Source organism: Euprymna scolopes, chromosome 4, assembly GCF_053919585.1.
Source record: "Euprymna scolopes isolate OS-2025 chromosome 4, ASM5391958v1, whole genome shotgun sequence".
In the NCBI taxonomy this organism is placed as follows: domain Eukaryota; kingdom Metazoa; phylum Mollusca; class Cephalopoda; order Sepiida; family Sepiolidae; genus Euprymna; species Euprymna scolopes.
In genome coordinates, this window is record NC_136485.1 from 94,841,390 (window position 1) to 94,856,930 (window position 15,541).

General features: G+C 36.2%; 1 protein-coding gene across 1 annotated transcript in view; it reads right to left on the reverse strand.

Annotated features, from left to right (window-relative positions):
• The window catches only part of LOC145268940 (protein LZIC-like), a 264,815-nt gene extending 251,815 nt beyond the window's left edge, over positions 1-13,000 (reverse strand). The window contains exon 1 of the mRNA XM_080124590.1: positions 12,873-13,000. Coding sequence (XP_079980716.1) covers positions 12,873-12,874 — 2 coding nt within the window. The 5' untranslated portion in view covers positions 12,875-13,000. The remainder of the gene's footprint in view (positions 1-12,872) is intronic.
• Between the last annotated feature and the right edge of the window lie 2,541 nt (positions 13,001-15,541).

The window sequence follows — 15,541 nt, forward strand, 5'->3', positions numbered from 1 at the left end:
TGGTCCCGTAGTGCAGACTCAAATGCCTCAGCATGACAAATATTTTGGTTGAAAGTTTTTAGCAACCCGGCTTTTGCCAGTAGATCGGTCTGAAGCGTATCATTCGATATCCCTTTGATAAATTGGTCCTTGATGTAAAAGTCGGACAGGTCGTGATCGCAGTTGGGGCATGAGAAATTACAGTCTATGGCTGTGGACCTAAGACGAACAAGGTATTGTTGGATGGATTCATCTTCATGCTGTGATATAGATGCAAATGTCATCCTATGGACCATGGGATTTGATTTTTGAGTTACCAATGCTTCTGTCATCTCTAGAAGCTTGCCTGGGTTGGTGGTGAAGAACTTAGGGTACGTATTTATGATTGCGTTTTGAACGGATTCATCAGTGCAACTGTATAACTGGGTATTGGCCTGAGAAGTTGGCATGTCCGTTATTCTGGTGAATACTTCCCAGTCAATCCGAAATTTTCTGAATTGTTGAGGGGTCATTTCGAGATGAAGTTGGGGAGGCCTGGCAGCTGGTGCCTTAGCATAGGTGGTCTGGGTAGCGGGCTCCTTGGCTTGTCGAAGGATAGACAGAGCTTCTCCCATTGTTGTGATTCCCAATTCTCTTAGCATGGCTCGATCCATTACTTGAAGGTTTTCTTTCCTCAGTTTTTCCTTCACAAAAGTTGCAGCGTAGCTCTTGGCGGAATCGGCAGCTATGCCTGCTTTGAGGAAATAGTCTTCCCAATCTTCTGTCTCGAATCCTGTTCGTAGCGCCATGTTGGATTGTGTAGTGGACTTTTGGTCAGCGTTCAAGTTGTGGATAACTTGACAAAGACTAAAATTACTTCTCATGAAAGAGGAGAACTATTTATGGCACAATGGGAGATTCCATTGTGCACACATGGGCCAGTCTATTCCTTGGATTGTGATTGGCTGAATCACCTGATTGGATATGCTTGTACATAAATACAAGCCCTCAGTCCAGCTCAATCTGATGTCTGTCTTGTGCATGAGCTGGACCCTTGGTAAGTGTTGCTGCTATTATTATTATTGTTGTTGTTGTTGTGTGTTATTGACTAACACAGTTCTTTTGATTATTCTACACTTGTAGAGAATGTTTTATTTTACGGTTGTTGTAAAAATGGAACAGAAATTTAAATTCCGCTTCATTTTAATCTTTTTTTTTTAATTATTGTACCCCCAAAAAACGAAAGTTATCCAAAGAATAGCATTCAGCAATCATACTTATATAAAAAAAAAATAAAACGAAAAGGTTTTTTTTATGAACATAAAATTTTATTAACAAAAACAAAGGTACTTTTACAGTTCATTGCCGAAAATGAAGATGCCATTTTTTTTCGGGCATCTGTCATTAGAATCAGAGGGAGAAATCAGTATTTTTAACTATAACTGAAACTAGAAATAAATAACAAAAAATTAAACTAGATATTAATTACTTCCAGAAAGAACTGTGAAAAAAAGTAAATAAAGAAAGTGAAAAATAACATTTATCCGTACTTGTTTAATTAGAAATGTTTCAATTTATTTGATGAAAACGGGAAAGTTTTTCATGAAACGTATATCTATATATCTATAAAAGTGAACGTGCCTCTGTGTGTGTGTGTGTGTGTGTGTACATTTCTTGACAAAGGCTTCCTTTCTAGGGCAATTGCCCTTGACATATCAAAGGCCTTCGACAAGGTATGGCATAAGGGTCTACTTCACAAGATTTCCAGCTACAGTATAACTGGAAATGTTTTCTCAATCATTAAATCATTTCTCTCTGATAGGCTCATAAGAGTAGTGGTAGATGGACAAAAATCGGACGCCTGCAATATAAATGCTGGAGTCCCTCAGGGGCCAATCCTGGGCCCAACTCTCTTCCTGATCTACATCAATGACCTCCCTGAACACATACTTAAAACATTCGTTGACATCTATGCTGATGACACGACCATCTATGGCAACACATCAAAGGCTGTAAATGACAAAGTTCTCTCTGATTCTCTCTCCTCTGATCTCGAGAGCGTGGTTCAGTGGGGGAAGACGTGGCTGGTTACCAAACCAAACTCCTATCCTTACATCATCAACGCTCTGATCCCCATCTGGCATCAATTGTGATGGATGGCTCTCGTCTGGGTGAGGCCCTGTGTTTTGACAAGCTTCTGGGTTTGATCTTTACTCCTGATCTGAAATGGAACACATACATCAAGTCTGTTGCCAAGGTCGCTGGAAAGATGGTGGGATCCTTCTACCACTCCAGAAGATATCTCACTACTGATGCAATTCTCTATCTATATAAAAGCCAAGTACATCCAAGGATGGAGTACTGTTGCCATATCTGGGCAGGAGCTGCTAAAAACAGCCTATCCTGCCTTGACAGAGTACAAAATAGACTTCGTGGCTTAGTGGGGGATGCCCTTTTCTCTACCCTGCAACCTCTCTCCCACAGAAGAGACGTTGCGAGCCTATCCTTGTTTTATCGTTATTTCCATGGCAGTTGCTCGTCTGAACTCCAATCTCTGGTCCCCCCTCGCCAATCTTTCACGAAAAACACCCGTCTAGCTGAATCCACTGTGAAAAATTTCCCCCACTCTATATCTGTGCCTAAATCAAAACGTGGATTCCATGAACAAAGCTTTTTTCTTAGAACTGCATGCCTGTGGAACTCTGTTCCGTCTGCCTGCTTCCCACCTGACTACAACTTGGATGTGTTCAAGTCCTACGTTAACAAATTCCTAATGAACCGCCCCCTTAAGTAAACACTTCATCAAATCTCCACACTAACGTAATGTACTTGCAATAGCCCTTATCCCCGAGTGGTGATCACTGTGTGAAAAAAAAAAAAAAAAAAAAAAACTGTCAATTTCCAGTCTACAGACTCGAAATTTGATATACAAGGTACTGAGATTTGGGAAAATCTATGTGATCGGTTTCGGCCAGAAATTTGCCTGTTAAGGGATCAAAGTTCAATGATTTGATCTGTGAGAACTCTACCAACTCCTCCGACAATTTTGGGTCTAAACACTTGAAATTTTAGATATAGGTTCCTTAGACATGGATCCAACTTAATAACTTGATTTGAGCCCAAAACAATAAATGTTACGGGGTCATAATAGGGGTCAAAGTTAAAAAAAGTTTGACCTCTGCGGTCTCTATCAAATTACTCAGACAATTTCTGGTCTAAACATTTGAAATTTTACATAAAGGGTATTCAGAGATAGGGCAAGCTTTTTCATCGGTTTGGGTCGAAAATTTTTAGTTACCAATATATAAATGTATGTATGTTTGCCCAACACTTTCGACAGAGGCGACGGATTTTCTCAAGATCAGTATCATTTTGAAGTTCGATCTTTCAGACGACAAGTATCGAAAAATTGGCTAAAAACATTAATATCTTCACCGTAAACTGGGCACTTTTCTACAGGGGCGGGAGTTGCTTTTTTCGCCAATATTTTTGAAATTCATCCTCTCCTTTCGATTTTCTAGCCTTAATATTAAAAAACATCACTTCCGGTTTGGCGGTGGTCGTAACAGCATAGATGTCAGGTTTTTTTCCTGTTCTTTTCCTCCTTTGCGGTACGGGTTCCAGCCTGCCTTCCTACTACCACTTTTTTTTTTTTGCTCAACATACACATCCAAACACCCGGGCAACACTGGGCTGAAATGCTAGTATATATATATATATATATATATATATATATAAAAAAGAGAACGTGTCTGTCTGTCTGTGTGTGTAGCTGTCTGTGTACATTTCCCGACACAATAACTCTGTCAATTTTCAGTCTGCAGACTCGAAATTTGATATACAGGGTATGGAGATTTGGGAAAATCTTTGTAATCCGTTTTCGGACAGAAATTTGGCTGTTAAGGGATCAAAGTTCAACAATTTGACCTTTGAGAACTCTACCAAACTCCTCCGCCAATTTTGGGCATAAACAATTGAAATTTTAGATATAGGTTCCTTGGACATGAATCTAACTTAATAACTTGATTTGAGCCCAAAACAATAAATGTTAAGGGGTCATAATAGAGGTCAAAGTTTTTAAAAATTTGACCTCTGCGGTCTCTACCATCCTAGTATATTATTTAAAACAGAAAATGAAAATGAGATATTCATAATTGTTTAAATGCACAAGCACCATTTGAAAAGCAAAACATTTATTGCATAAAAATGTATCAAAATATAATTGTAAAGACATTTATTGAAAAGTTTGCGTAAGAAAATATAATTTTAATAAAACAATTTTGTAATTTTTTTGTTTTTGCTTTTTATTTCCTACTTTGGTCATAGTTTAAAATACCGATTTCTCCCTCTGATTTTAACGACAAGTGCCATCCAAAAAATGGCGTTTCCATTTTCGGCGATAAACTGTAGAAGTACCAAAATTAAATCATTGTAAAAAGAAAAAAAGTCAATTTGGTATACTTTTTTGGTATTTTTTTTTTAGATAAGTCCAACTCCCCGTTCACATTAGAAATATCGATTTTTACAGGTTTTCGGGTATGCTTACAACAAATTAACACCCCAACCTCACCATGTTAAGAACGGCTTTCGGAATAGACACCGCCAACGTTGATAGCATACACGAAAATCTATAAAGTTTGGCATGCCGCATGTGAACGATGAGTTGGATGTAATGTAAAAATGCACCGAATTTAAAATGGGACAAAATTTAATTTTCTGTTCCATTTTTACAACAACTGTAAAACAGCAAATTTTACCTCATTCTTAACATAGTGAGAGGGTGGTGTTTTGTAACTTTTAACTAATAAGGAAATTAAAAAAAAAAGATATCGTAAAACTAGATTTAACTTAAAATACTGTTTTAAAGATAGCGCAGTTCATTAAGTGCGTAAGCACCTATTTGTTTTTTTTACAACTTTTTGCGAATCTATGAGTGTACTATACTGTAAAACAAACCCATTCTTTTGTATTCATAGATTTATAATTGGGAGATGAAACAAATTCCTTTTTCTAAAAGTTTTGTATTCATAGATTTATAATTGGGAGATGAAAGAAATTCCTTTTTCTAAAAGTTTTGGACAGGTGTAAAGAATATTTTACTGTTCTGCAGAAAGAAAGGAAGGATAACATCGCAATCGACTGAATTGAAGCAGCGTACATTAAAGAATACCCTCAGACAATTTTCTCCACCAGAAAAAATTCCCATAAAACAAGGGAGTGCAGCACAAAAAGATACAAACGCCAAGCTTACAACAATCGGTAGGAAAGTCCACTGGCTGAAATATTTAAAGGAATACTGAAAAATATTCACATCTTTTACAATCTAGGGGGAGTATTTAGGAAGTTGAGTTAGTGCTTTTCGGGCACTCCCTAATAAAATAAATAATTCGACACAAGCTACTGACTAAACAAACAAACAACTTCGTAAAACTTAACAAGGAAAAGGTTTATTGAAGCGAGTCAGGGTAAGATGCCAAAAAGATATAACTCGGGTAAAACTTGTCTGCCTTTGCCCGGTAGTTATTTCCAAGTGGGAATCGTCGATACTGGTGTAGGCAGAGAGGGAGAGTGAGGAAACAGGTTTGCTCTCTTTGGCGTCTGGCTGGAAAAGGGAGGAGTTTTTCTCGTCCGGAACAGAAGCAGTTAGAGTTCCTTAGGGGGTAAGGAAGGTCCCTGCACTATGCCTCTGATTGGTCAGTATGTGCCATATCGTACAGTCAAGGGAGGCACTGACGCACAAGAAAAAGAGTTCTATTTGTTTCTGCTAGGCTGAAAGCCGACAGAGAAAAAGGTAGCAGAACAAATAGCAAAAAAGAAAAATTATATAAAAATGTCAATTTATTTAAGTTATTTTTTTGTTTTTACGAAAAAAAAAATGTTCTTTTTTGTAGAAAGGAGAGAAAGAGAAGTTTATTTTTTAACAGAAATATACAGTTTTACATAGTTTCTTTGGCTAATGTACCCGTCGGCCATTACATGTAGTGATCACATAACTGTTCTCACGTGGAGCATCTAATGTACCCGTCGGCCACTACATGTATGATGATGCTGTGTGTATGTTGGAGGAATGTGTGGCTCATGTATTAATGTGTCCAGAAAGACTCTTTTTACCCTATCTATGGAAACTGTCTCTTTTTTACCACTAATGTCAAGGATAAAAGTTTTATCAGTGCGTGAAAGCACGCGATAAGAGCCAGTGTAGGGTGGAGTTAGGGGAGCTTTTACTGCATCCTTTCTAAGGAACACGTGAGTCCATGTTGATATGCACTTCAGGACCAAAGATTTTATGGTCTGTTCCCTAGGGTGCATCGGTGGTAGCTTACCGAGATAGGCTCGTTGTCTGTTGACATACAGAGCTGAGTTAGTTGTTGTATCCTCTATCGGGGTCAGCATCTGACCTGGCAACGATAGAGGTGCTCCATAGACTAGTTCGGCTGCAGAATATCCCAAGCCCTCTTTGATTGAGGCACGACAGCCAAGAAGGACAACCGGTAAGTACTCGCTCCATCGCTGTTGGTCAGAGTAAGCACGTAATGCTGCTTTCAATTGGCGATGGTAATTCCAAGTCCAGAGAACGTGAAATTTGACCGTACGTGGGAATGGGAGATTGATTTACCGTTTGCAGTATGATAAGTGACACTGGTGGCTTCTCTTTAATGAGTTTCAGTGGCCAGATACTGCAAGCTGCACCCGTATCAACCAAACAACGTGCTTGGGATTGAGAGTCCATAACGAAATAGACACGGTTGTTAGAATTTTGTGGAAAGCTTGCCGTGCTTATCTTCCCACTATCTAATTTCCCTACTTAGGAAAAGAACAGGGCATTTTGCATTTTCGTGCCTCAGCACCATAATGACTATGGTAAAAACATAGTCCTGGCATGTTTAAACGGCGACGGTGGTGTGGGGAAGGGGAGCGGCTTTTTAAGTGGCGTCGGGGCGAATGTGACCTACCCATGTTCAGCTTACTTGCCTCTTTGGTGAGGCGTTCGATGGCTGTAAGTATAGCCACTGATATTGCTTCTTGTGTTAAATTTCTATCCGCCACAGGACCCGCGGGTACTTCAGCCTGTTGCTGAAGGATCGCTGCGGTGGTAGGCCCTTTCACAAAATCCATTACTTTATCCGCCGACGCTGCTACTACATCGACGAAATGCTTCTTTATCATAGGTGCTAATATTGCCTTTACTTGCACCGGCAGCCTTGAAAAGAAAAGCTGCTTAATTAGGGTACTGTCAAGGGGGAACATCTTCTGCCAGCTCCCTCATTCTGCGGAGTAACTCTGTTGGCCTGCGGTCCCCTAAATGTTCGTCATGGACCAAACGTTTTTCCGCTGAAGCTGTCGTCTGGAGCAGTACCTCCCGCTTTATGCTGTCATATAAGAGGGGTGTCAGTTATTACATCCTTGACAACAGGAGTCAAAGATGCGGGGAAAGCACTAAATAAAATATGTAATTGTGTTTGCTGCGAAACGTTCGCAGCAAAATATGATTCGAGTTGGGCAAACCCAACTCGAACGTCACCGGCAAAGGCAGGCAATGTTGTCATTTTAAGAGGAAAATTGATCAAATAAATAAATAAATAAATTATCCGGATACTAGAAGGACATTATCGAAGGACCATGTGAGGAAAAGGGAAAATATTTAGGGAAAATATTTAGACAGAGGCAAAAATAAAAAAAATATTTAACAGGCTAAAAAGAGAGAAAAAAAAATTTTACAAAAAAATAAACTAGAAAAATTGTTCAAAAAGCAGTGGTAAAAAAAAAAAAAAAATGGACAATATGTGTGCGTGGGTGTTTTTTTTTTTTTTGTGTGCCTGTGTGTGTAATCTATAACCTGGAGGTAAATGAATTCTTTAAACATTTTGGCCGATACGTGAAAGCAAGTTTTTTTTTTTTTTTAGTAAGTTTTCTCTTTTGTTTCGCGGAATTAACTGCCCCTTGAATTACTTGTCTCCTGTTCGTATGTGTGTGCTTTCTGCCGTCGTTTTCCCCAAGAAGAGGGGAAAAAAGAACCCAAACTTTTAGTCACTTTTTTTTTTTTGTTTTCAAGTCATTTACAACGAACTGTTATCTGTGTCTCTCGTGTTCTTTTTCCTAGGATATCCACCATGCGGGTCAAAAGAGTCTGGTGCAGGAAATAATGTCTTTTTTCGTTTTTTTTGTTTTTTTTTTATACGGTGATGAAAAAAAATGTTTCCGTGACAAATTTTTTTTTTTTTTTTTTAATCTATCCTTCTCAGAGGTGTGAAGTTTGTCCGTATAGTATTACTTTTCTTGAGAAAAGTATTTCACAGGAATTTCTGTTCGCCGTCTTTTCCTTGCTTAAACAGGGAAGAAGTCAGGCTTGCCATTCAGTAAACTTGTGTACACGTTGGGTCACCATTTTAGGGAGTTGAGTTAGTGCTTTTCGGGCACTCCCTAATAAAATAAATAATTCGACACAAGCTACTGAATAAATAAACAAACAAACAAACAACTTCGTAAAACTTAACAAGGAAAAGGTTTATTGAAGCGAGTCAGGATAAGATGCCCAAAAGATATAACTCGGATAAAACTTGTCTGCCTTTGCTCTGTAGTTATTCCCAAGTGGAAATCGTCGATACCGGTGTAGGCAGAGAGGGAGAGTGAGGAAACAGGTTTGCTCTCTTTGGCGTCTGGCTGAAAAAGGGAGGAGTTTTTCTCGTCCGGAACAGAAGCAGTTAGAGTTCCTTGGGGGTAAGGAAGGTCCCTGCACTATGCCTCTGATTGGTCAGTATGTGCCATATCGCACAAGAAAAAGAGTTCTATTTGTTTCTGCTACAAGTATTTGTGCAGTTAAACACACCTAAAAAATGCATTCACTTCTTGGTCTAAAAATAACAAATAAATAAAAACATAATTACGCATGCAAACAAAAAAAGATAAATTTCAAAGGCGCAAAGATTTTTAAAAATACGCCCACACAAATTCTGCGGGGAACAAAACTTAAAATGCATTTTGTTCAGCAGACGTGATTGAAAGCATAGCACGTGACAAAGGAGTGCACTTCTCGGCCAATCAACGCTCAGAGAAAGATTTAATTTTCAAAACCTTTTTTCTCACATCGCCTGTGAGCCAATCAACAAATACTTAAACGAATTCACTTATTCTCACTCTGCATTCCGCACTCTTCACTCATTTCTCTATTCATGTCAACGACTCAGTTGCTACATGACAAAACACGATTATCCACACGCACGCAAGCACACACACACACACACGGCGAATAATGCAGATATTCAACAGTATGCAAGGACATTTACCTTCTTCATTTCTTCTGGCATACACAAAAATTAAGCCTGTTTTCTCGCTGAGAAAACAAAGGACACTCTGTTTTTTCTTGTCCAAAACAAGGAACAGTTTCAATAACTTTCACATTTGCAAGAAGAACTATCTATCCAGACACATGTTTTGAACACTAAAAAATTTATTCGTTTGTTATTTTTGTGTAAACAAACACCGTGTATTTCACGTGTTTGACTTTTATTTTATTTGTGGTGGAAAAAGGGATCTTAGGAGATCTGAGTACCACTACAATTTTTTTAAATTTATTTGTTAAATTTTAAAATTTTGGTGCAAGTCTATAAATGGACTACAAGTAATCTTTTTTGCTATAAAAGTCTGAAAAAAATCTTTATAATGTACGTACTTGTCACTACATAAAAATGTCATATTCCAAAAATCACATAAATCGATCAAGTAGTTTTTTTTTATTTAAGAAAATCAAATATTATGAGACATTTTATTGAAGATCTTGTTTTGAATGATACACTGCTAGCGACACCTATTTGGAATGTTTGGAATATAAGATCAGCAAGGAGCAGACAATCGACTTTCCACACTATAGAAAAAAAAAACTTAGAAAATTAAGACATAAGTTTTTGAGGACGTTGAAAATGAAAATAACGTTTAAAATTCCAGCAAACGAGTAGTTTCCAAGATATGAAGAATTTTACATAAATTGAGCACCCACACGTTGACGCTCCTCCAATAAAAATTCGGCAAATGTGTATTTCAGCGGCGTAAATTCTAGTTTTACGCTAGTGGTGGCCATAAAATGGGTGATCATTATACGTTAAATTATTATAGAAAAGTGATACCCCACTTCTTTAAACTAACATTTCTTCATATCTTGGAAACTACTCGTTTGCTGGAATTTTAAACGTTATTTTCGTTTTCAACATCCTCAAAAACTTATAAATGTCTTAATCTTCCAAGTATTTTTTTTGTTTTTCTGTAGTGTGGAAAGTCGATTGTCTGCCTCTTGCTGGCTTATATTCCAAACATTCCCAATAGGTGTCGCTAACAGTGTATCATTCAAAAACAAGATGGCGTGAAGTTTTTCTTCGATAAAATGTCTCATAATATTTGATTTTCTTAAATAAAAAAAAAAAACTACTTGATCGATTTACGTGATTTTTTGGAATATGACAGTTTCATGCAGTGACAAGTACGTACATTATAAAGATTTTTTTCAGATTTTTATAGTAAAAAAGATGGTATTTTTTTTTAGATTAGGTCCATCTCCGCAATTTTCTTTTAAATGACGACTTTTATAAGTTTTCTACTATGCTGATTGAAATTTTACAGAAATAAGTAGTTATCGAGGTGTAAAAAGTTGTATTATGCATTGTATTCTTTGGTGGCCATCGTTTTTATGCGCATGCGGGCGCTCCATAAACAAATCTACGCGCGTAACAAAGATGGCCGCCAAAGAATACAATGCGGGTTTGTATTACTGTACACATAGATTCGAAAAAGTTGTCAAAAAACAAATATAGAACAAATAAATGTTATCAAAGGCAAGATAAGTTACTTTTCTACCTAACTGGATATATTTTTTGTGTTTTTATTCAGTGTAACATGTTTATTCAGCTCGAAAAACATGCAGTGTTTACCGATGTATTGGAAAATTCAAAATGGCAGCCGACTCTCTCTCGGAGAGGGTACGTTTGGGAAAAGGTATTATAAATAATAAACTAGAAAAAATACTGTTAGAAATTCGCTCAATATATGTTACCGTAACATAAGTTGACATGTATTTGGTTGTTTTCTAACAGTATTTTGTCTAGTTTATTATTTATAATACCTTTTCCCAAACGTACCCTCTCCGAGAGAGAGTCGGCTGCCATCTTGAATTTTCGAATACATCGGTAAACACTGTATGTTTTTCGAGCTGAATAAATATGTTACATTGAATAAAAACACAAAAAATATATCCAGTTTGGTAGAAAAGTAACTTATCTTGCCTTTGATAACATTTATTTGTTCTATATTTGTTTTTTGACAACTTTTTCGAATCTATGTGTACAGTAATACAAACCCTACAATGCATAATACAACTTTTTGGTACTCCTGCAGTATTTTACCCACCGATTTCACGATCTTAGCCGAGCGTTGACGAACGCTTCCGGCGTTAACGCCGACGAAAGCCGAGAATTCGGAGCTACGGTGCAAGAACGCTAAAAGTATGTGAATAGCAACAACATTACAAGGAAAAGATATTACACAAACACAACAAAATCGATAAAATTAATACAAAAAATTTGGATAAAATAAATCACAAACACTTACCGTAAGTTTTTTTTAAAGTAAAATAAATTTATTTTGTTGAATATTTTTTTTTTTTTTGGGTTCATTTTGTTTTCCGATAGCTTTTTTTTTGGGGGGGGGGGGGGTAAGCAACAGTAATAAACACTTCAATGTTTTTTTTTTTGTTTGTTTTTGACAAAACGTTATTAAACAGTAACAACAATGTTTTGTTTTTTTGTTTTTTTTTTCCCAGTAATGTTTGTGGGGGGGGGGACAACAATTAATGTTTATCTTTAGTTCCGACTGGAAGATTTTCTACTGACTGTAGAGGCAAAGTAGGGAGCAAAGGGTTTTCAAAGGATGTGGAAAGAAGCTCCTTCCCAAACCGGGTAGCCTTCCGCGATTTGATTTATTATGGAGACAAAAGGGTTGTGTCCAAATTTTTGTCTCCACATAAATTCGCATAAATATGTTTCCAACAGCTCCCGGTTTTTTTTTTTTTTATCGCTAAGCTGAAATGAAAGGCTGTGTATTTTTACTTTGAACAATAAAATAACTGAAATGAAACGCTATGTGTGTAATTCCAATGAAAATTATTCGTCTGCTGCGCGTTCGTTTGAAGCGCCCTGATTGGCTGATAGAGTATCGTACCGCTCGCCATGTTCCGGCGTTTTCCGACGGATGTCGATCAACGCTCGTGAAATCGGTGGGTAAAATACTGCAGGAGTACCAACTTTTTATATCTCGATAACTAATTATTTCTGCAAAATTTCAAGGCGATGTTCGTATTCAGCATGGCCGAAAACCGTTAAAAGTTAAATTTAAAAGAAAATTGTGGAGGTGGACCTATTCTGAAAATTTACCAAAAAGATTACTTGTGGACCATTTATAGACTTGCAACAAAATTTTTCGTAAAAACTAGTAGTGAGCAATGTTAAAGAGAAGATAACTCTAAATCAAGGTTTACTTGTATCATGAGTGACCTTCTCTTGTAAATTGCTGGTCAGTTATAGACGATTATACCCTTCGAAAGTTATAAAAATAATTTAAATCTTAAATGAAAAAATAATAATAATAATCATAAAGAAAAAAAACTGTCTCCTTCATGCAAACTTTCGATAATAAGTTCTAACTGAACAAATATTCTACTCAAAAAGATTCGGATGTTATGTACATCCGAATCTTTTTGAGTAGAATTGTTTACCTTTGCGCACAAAAATACATTAAAAACAAATACAATTGTTTAGAGTTTAACGGAATAACAGTCAACTATGTAGATTTGAAAAATAAATGCATTTTTTAAACTAAAAATAAATTGTGAATATTTGTCATTAAAAAATATTAGTCTAAAATAAACTTACATGTTTTGGAATATTGCGTATTTAAAACCACTACAGCAATCGACGACCGCGTAAGTCAAAGTACAAGGAATAATGTTTGGATCTTTTTTTTTTTGCTTGTTTTTGTTCAATAACTGACACGGCAAAAGATTGCGGTATCCGATTTACTAATTGGGTTTTTTGTTTTATTTATTTATTTATTTTTTTGTTAATGAAAGCGGATTCTGGTTCATTGAACTTGTTACACTCGAACATTTTCTAACTCACGTGACAAGAGATTTCTACATCCGATTATTTCAGTATTTGGCCTGCTATATGAGTATTTAAAAAAATCGCATTTGAATGAATTAAGTTCAACTGTTTTTGTTTTTTTAGTCTGTGTCCCTCACCAGTTTTAGGATTGAGTTTGTATTACTGTACACATAGATTCGAAAAAGTTGTCAAAAAACAAATATATAACAAATAAATGTTATCAAAGGCAAGATAAGTTACTTTTCTACCAAACTGGATATATTTTTTGTGTTTTTACTCAATGTAACATGTTTATTCAGCTCGAAAAGCATACAGTGTTTACCGATGTATTGGAAAATTCAAAATGGCGCCCGACTCTCTCTTTAACACGGTAAGTTTGGGAAAAGGTGCTATAAATATAAAACTAGACAAAATACTGTTAGAAACTTGCTCAATATATGTTACCGTGACATATGTTGACATATATTCGGTGGGTTTTTAATAGTATTTTGTCTAGTTTATTATTTATAACACCTTTTCCCAAACTTACTGTGTTAAAGAGAAAGTCGGGCGCCATTTTGAATTTTCCAATACATCGGTAAACACTGTATATTTTTCGAGCTGAATAAACATGTTACATTGAATAAAACCACGAAAAATATATCCAGTTTGGAAGAAAAGTAACTTATCTTACCTTTGATAACATTTATTTGTTATATATTTGTTTTTTGACAACTTTTTCGAATCTATGTGTACAGTAATACAAACCCGAAATATTTTTAGTGAAAAAGGTTTGCATTTATGAGAATACGAGAGATATGTTATACGGTAAACAAAAACAAAATAATGCTTTCAGAAGGCATCAGAGATATATTTAGAGAGATATTTGTTAAACATGGAAGTTTACAGCAATAAGAAAAACAATATTTTAGTTTTAGAGTTCTCGTAAAAACAAGGAGGATTCATTGTAGAAGTCTGAAATTAAGAGCCGTACATTACTGGGGGGGGGCAAGTAAATCGACACTAAGACTTCTCTGCTCGTGTCACATGTTTTATTGTCATTTAAAACGCCCATATTTCAATCAAATCAATTGATTATTGCCCCATCTAGTTGAACGAAGCTTTACATGACTACCCAGAGTGACTTAGTCTACAATGCATTGTAATTTACATTGCACTGTAAAGAACCTACTGTTTGTTTGATAAAATTATTTTGGGTTTGTTTTTCAAATTAAAAAATATACAAAATACTGTTGGAACAAATTCATGATAAACCGCCCCCTTAAGTAAGACACTTTATCAAATTTCCATTACTAACGATTACTACGATATTATTCTATTGATTACTGTACACGTAATAACCCTTATCCCCGAGTGGCTTCCGGGCCTTGATAAGTGGTGACTACCATGTAAAATAAAAAACTCACTCAATATATATTAACGTGACATAGGCTAACATATATTCGGTGGGTGTACTTTGTATAATTTTTTAGTTTGAACTCATTTTCACAAACTTAGCATATTCAACTAAGAGTTGGGTTCCCCACCATTTGTCTTTTTCAAATATATCGATAATGTGAGAAATTCCATTTCCAATGCCATGTTTCTTTGTTTTACGCACAATTCTAGTAGGTGGTCTGTGATTGGTTAGTTTGTATGAGCCAAGTTAATTACGTGGCGCCTTTTTTGTAATATTTTCCTTTTCAGTCCACGATGAACACTCGGCATGAAAGGACTCACCAAAGAACGGCTCCGAGAAGAATGACTTATTGAGAATGGAGCCGCCACAATTTCTTCACATTATATCACCTAAATGTTTGGTGAAATAAAGGACTTGAATCTCTACAAGCAGAGACACCTTTAAATTTGCCGAAGATATCCTAATTAGAAGGATGGCCTCTTTTGAACATTTTCATCATGTTTTTATCAAATATTTGAACTTTCCTCGATTCAATTAGAGTCTCAAGGGACTCGATTTATGCCTAATTAAAGGCACCAGAATTCTTGCCCAGAACACCATGAATTACCATGGATCCGTTCAAGGGAAATATGAACTACCACTCCACCATGAGGAGTTAAACTACCGGCTCTCTATTTGAGAGGCAAAACTGGCCCACCGTTTTGCAATGGATTATATCAGGACCAATAACTTTTCTTTGTTGTTATAACTGAATAAATTTTGAGTTTAAAGGTATGGCTTTTGTAATTCGTGGATTTATTTGCCTCTGCTAGGGAGTCTGTGAGATTAATTTCTCACATTCTTAATTTTTGCAAAACGATAAGATTCTTTATTGTTTTTCTGTTTTGTTAAATCAGAAAAGTATTTTTTTTCTTTTCGTTAATTTCGAATTTGAATTTAACTTCAGTTGTTAAAAACTGATATGACCTTGATCTTAAGTCTGCGCGAGCCTTTTCTAGTCTCACACAAAAACATGCATGCACATCTCAAGCTATATTAT